This window comes from Tyto alba, unplaced genomic scaffold, assembly GCF_018691265.1.
Source record: "Tyto alba isolate M040663 unplaced genomic scaffold, T.alba_DEE_v4.0 Super-Scaffold_31, whole genome shotgun sequence".
In the NCBI taxonomy this organism is placed as follows: Eukaryota; Metazoa; Chordata; class Aves; order Strigiformes; family Tytonidae; genus Tyto; species Tyto alba.
Window position 1 is genome coordinate 44,267 of NW_024881306.1, and position 10,808 is coordinate 55,074.

The 10,808-nt window shown below is 51.9% G+C and overlaps 1 protein-coding gene across 1 annotated transcript; it reads right to left on the bottom strand.

Annotated features, from left to right (window-relative positions):
* Positions 1-6,263: 6,263 nt before the first annotated feature.
* Positions 6,264-8,374, bottom strand: LOC122154100 (olfactory receptor 14C36-like). Its single transcript, XM_042800341.1, has 2 exons — positions 7,632-8,374; positions 6,264-6,528 (listed from the first exon to the last, which is right to left on the bottom strand). The coding sequence occupies exons 1-2, from the start codon at positions 8,372-8,374 to the stop codon at positions 6,264-6,266; spliced, it is 1,008 nt and encodes a 335-aa protein (XP_042656275.1).
* Positions 8,375-10,808: the final 2,434 nt, after the last annotated feature.

Genomic DNA, 10,808 nt, shown 5'->3' on the forward strand with positions numbered 1-10,808 from the left:
ATGTTAGAAATGGCTAAATCAGTTGCTGCAAACTGCAAACTATGTTTAAAGAATTATCCGGTGGTACAAAAAAGGGTTCAAATGGGTAAATCAAAAACAGGAGTAGAACCTGGTGACTATTGGCAGATTGATTTTACAGAATTACCCAAATGCAAAGTTTATCAGTATGTTATCTCTAGGATTGACACTTTTTTATGGATGGCCGGAAGCCCTTCCCAGTCACACAAATCAAGCTAAAGAAACAGTTAAGTGGCTTTTATAAGAAATAACCCCAAAATTTGGGGTGCCCATTGGAATATCGTCAGATAGGAATCGGCATTTTATAGGAACTGTGGTTCGGGACATGAGCAAAGCTCTAGGGATGACCTGGGTCTTGCATGCTCCCTGGAGACCACAATCCAGTGGAAAAGTAGAAAGAATTAATTAGACTTTAAAGAGACAAATTAGCAAAAGAAGTCAAGAGGCTAACTTGAAATGGCCTCGAGCACTCCCACTGGCATTACTGCATATTAGAATACAACTGAGGAGTGAGTTCTCAGCCAGCCCCTATGAATTACTTTATGGAAAACCATAAGAGACGCTGAAACCCAATCCAAATATGCATGTAACAAGAAAACAAGTGTATAATTACTGGCTTTCCTTTGGAAAAACTTTAGTTAGACTCTGGAGGGTGGTGGTGTGGAATCCTGTGCAAGAATTCCAACCTGGGGACTATATCTAATCTATATTACCTACATCCCAGCAAAACCCTGGACAACCTCCAGCCCACATTCTGTACTATTTCTAGCATGCTCAGCTCTCACACTATCCCGTCCATCCTCATTAACCATCATCCTCCTTCCCCTCCTTTGATTTGTACGCAGATATCAACCCCTTAGTCCATGGACCACCCCTGTGAAACGTCCACAGAATGTCCAGAGTTCTTTTAGTCCATGACCTGGGTTCTCTCTGTTCTGGTGGTCACTCAGGACAGTGTTGCTCTGCTTGCTCACCCTGACCCATGAGCTCGCAGAGGCCCATCACTTGTCCCAAGGCAGAGATCCAGCCATTCCCGCCACTCGCTCTGTCGTAAAGGGCAACTGCCCCTCCTTGCCTTACAGGCCTGTCCGTCCCTGCCCGCGCTCCTGCTGTGTGCTATCTCACACCCACGCTGCTCTCCACATGAGCCTGTAGCCCACTGGAACCACACACAGACGTCTAATTCCTCCTTCTTCACGCCCCGCACATCAGTGCACTGGCACTTCAGAGAGGTGCCCGGCAGCACTGATTTCCCAGAAAGGATGTCACAGGACCATCAAATCACAGTAAAGTTGAGGTTTGGAGGGACAGGACTGGAGCCAGTATTGACCCCTGTAGTGCCCCACTGGTGACCAGCCTCCATCGAGACCTGATGCCACTGACCACCATTCTCTGGGCTCGGCCGTTCAGCCAGGTTTCAACCACCTCACTGTCTGCTTCTCCAGCCTCTGCTTCACCAGCTCATCGATGAGGATTCTCTGGGAGACACTGCCAAAAGCCTCCCTGAAGTCCAGGTGGACAATTTCTACTCCTCTACCAAGCCAGTCACACTGGAGAAGTTTATCAGGTTATCAGATAGGAAGGACATTTCCTTTTGTTGGCTGTGCCCTGGGCCTCTGTGTATATGTTGGGGTCTGGCACTTGGAGGGCCGTGATGTTGTGCCATTGTCCACCCTATACAGATTTGGCCAGCTCAAACCCAGGGGACATATGAGGGAAATGCTACAAATGCTTTCTTTGCTTGATAGCAAGGAAACACTAGTGGGCTCTATGTAACCTCTTCAACCAGCATTGCTCTCAGCTCTGTTTAGATGCAATGGAGACATTAAGTGTCTTAATAGAAATATGTCTTGGAATCAATTTCTCCATTCAAAATATAAATAGGAAATGTGTTTTAGAAATGGATGTATAAGTCTATATTTTTGAAGTGGGAATGAAACTGTCATGGGCTTGTTGGTGTATTCAGGTGTTTCTGAAGTTCCCCCCATTACATTGCCAGTGAGAGCAATCAGTTCATCATCCCCCCCATAGCCCTGGCAGGACATAACCTCATAAGGCACATTTTGCAGACTCCCCCATTATCCAACCCTTTCCATACCCCAACTGTGTCCCCTGTGGGGATTCACAGACCGCCCTTCTCTTCAGTCTGCCAGGGTCTGCGCCAGGAGAGAGGCCGGGCAGGGCTGGCTGGTCCCCCCATACAGGCACTGAGACCAGCAGGAGGATGGAGATGGTTTAGCAGCAGCGCTCACCCATAAACCTGGGTGAGCAGCCAGTGCTGGAAGTGGCCAGTGAGAGAGGCTGGGGGTGATGAATTCTGTATCCCGGGTGAGCCCCCAGTTGTGAGAAACAAGCCCACGTATATTTCAAAATATGTTTTACTGGGGACAGAGTCAGTGGAGCAAAGAATACAGCGTTCCCCACCATGTTTGTGACGTCACAGAGGACCCTCTGGTGTTTCCAACCACAATTGTGACATCATAGAGGACCCTTGGGGTTCCCCACCAGGGCTGTGACATCATAAAGGACCTTTGGTGTTCTGCATCAGGATTGAGATGTCATAGCAAGCTCTTGGGGCTCCCTACCAGTGTTGTGACATCATAGTTGACCCCTGTGTAGTGGGAGTGGGCTTATGGCATCACAGGGGAGCTCATGGGGTTGAGGTGGGGATCCACAATGGAATTGCAGTATCAGAGTCTCACTTAGTTCTGATGGGGATTCCCCAACCCTGGGTTGTGATGTCACTGGTGGGTTATGACATCCGTGAGGGGGTGGTTCCCCTGCCCTATGATTTCACTCATGACCCCACCTCCCAGGCATGGTGGCATGAGGAGAATGACAGACTCCGACAACTCTATAAGACTCAGAAATCAAAATCGTTTATTGCCGATACAAGTGCGCTTATATGTCTGCCTAACAACTGATCAGACATAAACAGAAGGCTGGATTGGTTACATGCATTCCTCACACACTGTTCACACGCCCAAGACTAACGTTTGATTGGTCACTACCCTCTGTCCATAATACACCAGACAATTCATTGGCTACAAGTTAGTTACTGGTATCCTAAAGCCTATTGGTTAATTAAATCTTACAAGCACAAACACAATGTTCTGTACACTTTTAGCACAAGGTAGAAAACTTTCCACTGTTTAAGAAACGACCAGATGTTTCCCATCAACCATAGCCTGGCATGTTTTCTTCAGACAAAGCTCAGCATCCTTATCTTGTTTTTCTACATTCCTGTTCGCTACTCCCAAGGCTTCTGGCTGATGAAGGTCAAAATGTTCTCATCATTCACCAGCTGTAGAGCTCTCTCAGTTCTCCTCCCTCTTTTCACGTCCCTTTTGCGATGTAGCCAAAGTCTTGCTCCTGTCCAATGTGGCCGTTGTCCTCCAAAAATGATCCCACAGTAGCAGAGGAGAGGAAACTCTTTGACATGGATGAGCACTCTGGGGGACCCTGAGACCCATGAATCCTCATTTTGGGAGGGGCCACAGGGTCCCCTGACACTCCCCCCCCAAATAATTTGAGGGGGGTTTTGTGTTGTTTGAACCACAAGCCCGAATTTGCAGGGCGCTACAGTGTTTCCTGCAAACAACACCCAATTATTTTTGGGCTGATCCCTGAGACCCTCCAAACCCCTATTTTGAAAGGGTTGTGTGGTCAGTTGACGCTCCACTTAATTCAGTTTTGGTTGCCCCCCTACTCTGTCTTCCATTTTGGTAGGCTGTTGGGATCTCTGACCCCCCCACAACCTTCCACTTTGGTTTGCCTGCCCCTCCCCCCCCCCATTATATAGGTGGTGGTTTGGGTTTTCTCCCCCCCAATATCTTTCATTTTTGGGAGTGGTGACAGTCTGAATCCCCAAAACTCCTGATTTTTGTGGGGCTAAATCATTCCCCGCCCCCCTGAAATTATTTGTGAGTAGTTCCAGTGTTCCCACACCAGCCTATATTGAGGGCCATTCAGTGCACCCCCTCCAGCTTGCCAACATCCTTCCTGTACTGGGGATCTGCAATCCAGACACAGTAACCTGGACAAGCCCCTATCTTGATCTCCTGGCCATCCTGCTGGCCACAAAGTGCAGCTGGCCTCCCTTGCTGCCAGGGCACATGGCTGCCTCCTCTCCAACCCACCAAGACCTTTCCCACGGGGCTTCTCCCAGCCAGGCAGCTCCCAGCCTGTGCCATTGCCAGGGGGATGTCCTGCAGGGTCACACACGGGCACTTGGCCTTGCTGGGTTGCCTGAGGTTCCTGCCAATGCGTGCTCTCCTGCTCGTGGAGCCCTTTCCCTCAGCACAGAGACCTGAAGACCTTTTCAGAAAAGACTCAGGCAAAGAGGGCTTTGAGTGCCCCAGCCCCACCTGCCTCTGCTGTTATTAAATCAGCCTTCCCATTCAGCAGTAGCCCTGCATGTTCCCTCTTCAGCCTTGGTCTCTAATGAGCGATTGAAGCTCTTCCTTTTGCTTTTGACTGTCCTTGCAACCACTGGCTCCTGGCAAGCTTTTCCTTCCTAAGGAGAGTAAAGTCAAGACATAGAAATTTGTCCTTTGTAAGCTGTCCTTGCTGTCACCTCCTGGCAGCTGCTTCATGGTCCCTGTCAGAGCCAGCCCTGTCCCTGTGCTGACCCAGCCTCCCTGCCCCACAAATACATTATCGTCAAGGGAAGACCTGTGGTGCAAGGAAGGGTGTCTGCCAAGCAAAACCATGGCCACTGGAGAAAGGGAAGCAAGGGCAGGCAGTTGCTCTGCTAGGCTATGTTACTGCAAGATCTCTATAGCAAGACAAAGTATCTCCCTCCAGGAGTTGGTTTTACACCTTCTGTCTGTTCAGGGTTGCTCATTTGGAAGAGCACCTGGAATAACATTCCAAGGTTTGGACAAGCTTCAGCTGACCCTCAGCAATGCACCCTTTGATGAAGGGCAGGTGACGGAGCTCCTTGGAACCTGCTACAGAAGCAAAGGCAGCAATGATGGAGAGATGTCAGTAAAGGAGGGGAGATGCTGAGTGGAGAGAGAGGTGGGTTAGTTGTGTTGACGCCTCCAGCCTGGTGTGGAACAGAGGTGCAAGATGCTGTAGGACAGCTTGTGGTGGAGACAGCCATGTGCTCTAAGAAGCAACATCTCTGTGCATAATTTTTATTAATTTTTCAATTCTTGCAAATAAAGGAATTTCCAGAATGTAGCCTAAACAAAGAAGATATTAATATTAAATTTTTTGGTTTGTTGGTTTTTTTTGTTTGTTTGTTTGTTTGTTTGTTTGTTTGTTTGTTTGTTATCTTGTTTTTGCAATTTTGTTCAGTTTTCATCTTCTAGATCAAGGAATATCTACATTCTCCAATTTATATTGACCCTGCATGTGCCCTGATGGAGTCTGAAAAAGCATGTAGGAAAAGCAAGCTCAGTGAGGTCACACACTATATGGCCAATCTTGATGACTATGTCCCCAACACTGACGTGTGTCCTATCAGCCACCGGGGTTTTTTCAGCTCTAGTCTTTCTGTCACAGGAAGTTGTTTTTTTATTGCCAACATATAATAATAAAGGTTCATAGTTCAACAGAAAAAAACCTAAATAAGTCTTCTGAACCTCCACTTTCCACAGTGGATGACTGTGGGGGGTGTACGTGACAAGGGGTTGGTGGCCGGAGGGGCTGCAAGGGTGGCCTCTGTGGGAGGAGGCCAGGGATTGCCCTGTGCCAGACAGAGCTGTTTCCAGCTCCACAATAGACTCAGCGCAGGACACTGAGAAGCCCATCAGCAAATCTGGTCATGTCCCTGTGAAAACTTCTTCAGGAACTGGCAGCAAACACCAGACTGGTAAAGGTGGAGAGAACAAACATATTGAGAAACAACGGAGGGAACACCAATGTAGGAGAAAGAGGAGGAGGTGCTCCATGGTGGAGCAGATCTCCCTGTAGCCCATGGAGGACCAGTGCCAGAGCAGAGCAAAACTGGGGAAAAGAAGGAATAATAGATAAAAACTGTTATGTGCTGGTTGTGACACCCCATCCCAAACACCCCTGCACTGCTCGGGATGGGGAGAGGAGCCTAGAGTGAAGGAGTGAGTTAAGCTCCCCCAAGTCAAGTCTTGCCCGCAATGGGAACTGGGAAGTGATGTCCTTGTCATTGTCTCCCCCCAGGAGCCTTCTCATTCCCATTCTTCCTATTTTCTTCCCCATCCCACTGGGGTGGGAGAGGGAGTGAGCGAGCAGCTGGGTGGGAGTTGGGTTATTAGCCACGGTTAGCCCACCACAGCAGTAAGATGCCTCGGCTGGTGGATGAGGGGAGAGCAGGGAACGTGTTTCAGCTCAATATTAATAAGGCTTTTCTCACTGAATCCCATCACAGCCTCACAGGCATGAGTGAGGTGGACTGGAAACAGGATGAAAGGCCGGGTCCAGAAGGCCATGACCCATAGCACAAAGTCCCCTCGGGAGCTGATCACCAGCGATGTACCCCAGGGGTCCATACTGAGTCCTGATCTGTTAAACGTCTTCACTGATGAACTGGAAAAATAGGACAGAGCGCAACCTCACAGCAAGTGCAGACAGCCCTTCTCTGGGGTCTGGCGGGGTCTGCGCCAGAAGAGAGGCCAGACAGGGCTGGCTGGTCCCCCCATACAGGCACTGAGACCAGCAGGAGGATGGAGATGGTTTAGCAGCAACGCTCACCCATAAACCTGGGTGAGCAGCCAGTGATGGAAATGGCCAGTGAGATAGGCTGGGGGGTGCTGCAGAGCTCTGGGCACTCACCCCACAGCCCCAGCCCCTCGGAAGGTCACAGCAGCTCCTGGGGCACAGAGGGCTCTCAGCCTCCCCATCAGCCCCAGGGCTGGCGCCAGCCATGGCATGAGCAGACGCAGGCCAGCGTCTCCCTCTCTCTGCTGCTCTTCTCTCCAAGAGATCCTGATTGCCCAGTGCTGGCAGCCCCTTTGTGCCCATCCCTCTCCCCAGCACAAGACTCCTGCACTGGGGGCTCCCCAGGCAGCTCCTGCTGTGCCAGCCAGAGAAAAGCTGCCCAAACTGGTGCCTCCAGAAATAGGTCTGCTCTTGTCGCGGGATGTCACCTCAGGCACGGCCCTGAGCTGGCGGTGCTGCTCTGCAGGGCAGTGGTGGCTGAAAGCCATGGGGAGATGGTCCCAGGGAGATCCCCATGGATCAGCCATCATTTCCATTGCACTGGGCACCCCCACGTGAAGGGGCAGCACAGGCCTATTCCCTAACACATCCCCCCATGCCCTCCTGCCCTGAACCCCTGGAGAACCCCAGCACAGCAGCACGCTCAGAGGGGCAATTCCTTCAGCCTGTTCCTGACCTCAGCTTTGGAACAAGAGACCAACCTCCAGACATCGGTACTAAGAAAATCCCCTTTTATTATGGTTATGTGGCATGGGAGGCCAGCTGTCCCGTCCTACCAGACACACGCACAAAGGGCTCTGGATCAGAGAAGCTGGTTCATGTTTCTGAGGAAGAAGAGTGACTGCAGATATTTCTAGAAAAAAAAAGATTTAGACAAATAAAATGATCAATGTACGGTAGGATTCAGAGATGAATTTGAAACAGTTCTGAAGAAAAAAGAGGCATTTTATTGCTGCAGAGAGGAAATTGACTGAATCAGCTTCTTCAGTGCATCCTTGATCCCCTGGTTCCTCATGCTGTAGATGAGGGGGTTCACTGCTGGAGGCACCACCGAATACAGAAATGACACCACCAGGTCCAGGGATGGGGAGGAGATTGAGGGGGGTTTCAGGTAGGCAAACATGCCAGTGGTGACAAACAAGGAGACCACAGCAAGGTGAGGGAGGCAAGTGGAAAAGGCTTTGTGCCGTCCCTGCTCAGAGGGGATCCTTAACATGGCCCTGAGGATCTGCACATAGGACAGCACGATGAAAACAAAACACCCAAATCCTAAACAGACACTAACCACAAGGAGCCCAACTTCCCTGCGGTAGGAATCTGAGCAGGAGAGCTTGAGGATCTGGGGGATTTCACAGAAGAACTGGTCCACAGCAATCCCCTGGCAGAATGGTAGGGAAAATGTGTTGGCAGTGTGCAGGAGAGAATAGAGAAACCCACCGCCCCAGGCAGCTGCTGCCATGTGGACACAAGCTCTGCTGCCCAGGAGGGTCCCGTAGTGCAGGGGTTGGCAGATGGCAACGTAGCGGTCATAGGCCATGATGGTGAGAAGAGAAAACTCTGATGGTAACAAAAATAGAAACAGAAATACTTGTGCAGCACATCCCAAGTAAGAGATGTCCCTGGTGTCTGTTAGTAAATTTAACATGGCTTTGGGGAGAGTGGTGGAGATGGAGCCCAGGTCGAGGAGGGAGAGGTTGAGGAGGAAGAAGTACATGGGGGTGTGGAGATGGTGGTCGCAGGCGATGGCTGTGATGATGAGGCCGTTTCCCAGGAGGGGCAGCCAGGTAGATGCCCAGGAAGAAACAGAAGTATAAGAGCTGCAGCTCCCGCATGTCTGCAAATGCCAGGAGGAGGAAGTGGGTGATGGATCTGTTATTTAACATTTGCTTTGTCTGGACATATGAGCCTGTTCAAGGAGGAAAGATGACAACACATTAGGGTATATTTCTCTTATAAATATCAACACCCTCTGTCCTTATCCCATCCCAGCCACTACATGGCACCCCCCTTTTTGAGATCTTCCTTCAGCTCTGTAGCTGGAGCTGTGGTAGGTGCTGGACAAGCATTTCATGAGGGGAAGGGTTTTGGCATGTTGTCTGCCAAGGAGTCAGCTCTTTGTGTGACTCTGTCAGAAAAACCTGCCCTAACCCAGAAGGGCTTGTCAGCCTTTGCTCTACCAGTGGTGAGGAATGGGGAAAGCAGAAGACAGGCTGAGAGGGTTTTCTGCTGCACTCAGGGAGAGCAGAGTGAGTCAAGTGAGGCAAGAGGATTTTCTGTGCCTTAGTGCAGAGTGAGGGCAGCTGGTCTGTCTTTCTGTCTTGTTCCCGTCTGCCCTGAATTACACCTTTCTGAGTTCAAGGGTGATTACACTCCCATGTTACCCTGAAAATCAACCAGACACTGCTGAGAGCAGAGGGATCCTCTGCAGAGCACCAGATGACTCACCCTTTCCCCAAGTCTCAGCACCCCACTTTAGCCAATGACACCCACAGCTCACAGAGTCCTCTGGAAGCAGCAGACAGCTGGGATGGACACCCCAAGGAGAGAGCCAAGGGTCCGAACCACGGCAACTTCTTAAGGGAGAGCCGGCTCCTGGCCCAGCCTCACAGACTGCATTGCCCAGAGCTTCACGGCTTAGAGGAAAGCTGGGACACCTCATTGCTGGGGGCACATCTGCAGAGGAGGGCTCCCAAGCTCTGTGCCTGACTCTGCAGCTGGAACCCCCCTTCCCAGAGAGCTTGTCAGCAACACCAAGGGCATCTGAGCAAGGCAAGGAGAGGGACAGACGGGCTCTCAGGAAAGCCTTTCCCTTCGGCAGCTCTGCACAGCACCTCCCAGACAGCAGCAATGCAGGACAGTCGCCCTCAGGCCCTGCTCAGCAGGAACTGGGCCCCTGGCAGCAGAGATGCACTTCATCCCTTCTGCTGGGCTGCTGGGCCAGGAGGTGACTAACGGCCAGGAGCCACGGGCTAAGGGCTGTGCTGGGTGGCAGAGGAGACAAGAGGAGTGTTGCTCAGGGAAGGAGTCTGCCCTGCAGCAGGGTTTCCCTTAGCATTTCCCTCCCTCCCTGCCCATGTCTCCACTGCCTTGAGGTGTCCAGGCTGGCAGTTCTGTCTTTGAGCCCATGTTTCCTCCCTGCCAGTGCTCACAGTCCCCATCCCAGCCCCTGTGAGCACAGCTCTGCCCTGCAGTATCTCTGTGTGTGCAGGGCTTAAAGCACAGCCCACGCAAACCTGATGAAAAAGGAAAGGTGATGCTGGTGTGTTCTGTAGGCTGGTGGGGGCTGAAGGCACTTTCTGAGGTTCATATAATTATCATTGTGAAAGCTTAAGTGTGTCAGACCCCACTCTCATCTACACAGCTGTATTTCCTTTTCCCACCAAGAAGTGTCAGAGAAAATAGGAAGTAGAGAGTCTAGAAAGAACCAACAGAAGCATGAAATCTCTGAGCTGGAAGTATTTGTGACAAATTCCCTGGGAAATGAGCTGGGCATGAGCTGAATCTGTGAGCATCCCTGATCCATGCAGCAGCAGCCTCTGGAGAGCAGAAGGAGCCTGCCCTGGCGGGGTCTCTCCTTCCCCCCACAGCTTCTCCCCACAGCGCCGTGGGGAGCTCCCCGGGCAGGCTGAGTGCTGACCCTGGCAGGCGGCAGAGTCCCTGCCCCAGCACACAGCCCCCTGGGTGCAGGGACCCTGCTGGGAAGGACAGCCCTGGGCACCCCTGCCTGCACACCCGGCTGCACACCCCTGCAGCCGGCCCCGCCAGAAAGCAGCCCTCATGCCCTGGCCCTCGCAGGGGGCACCAGGGAAGCCGAGCTCAGGAGCAGCTACTCCTCCTCCTCCTCCTCCTCCTTTAGGCAGGAGGCAGATTCCTGGCGGCTCTGCCGCCTTCCCCAGATCCCTCCCCGAGCTGCAGCTGCATTGCCCTGCACCCCCAGACTTACTGTGGCCAGGGCCCTGACGCTTTCTCCTCCTCGGAGCTCTCAGCAGCCTCCCAGCCCAGGCTGCCTTGAAGCTGTGTGTGCCTCGCTGCTCTGCCCTGGGTGCCTGCAGGCAGTGCCCCCAGCCCTGCTGCGCTTTGCAGAGGAGCTGCTCCTGGGCAGAGCTGTCTCTCTGCAGCGCTGCCCACTTGCCAGGAGCTCCCTCCGG

Bases quoted from the DNA above. Each gene is read 5' to 3' on its own strand.
- LOC122154100 (XM_042800341.1), bottom strand. From the start codon at position 8,374: ATGTACTTCTTCCTCCTCAACCTCTCCCTCCTCGACCTGGGCTCCATC. The intron at 6,529-7,631 runs GTCAATTTCCTC...CTATTTTTCCAG, and splicing joins GCACTGAAGAAGCTGATTCA to TTCATCAGTGAAGACGTTTA.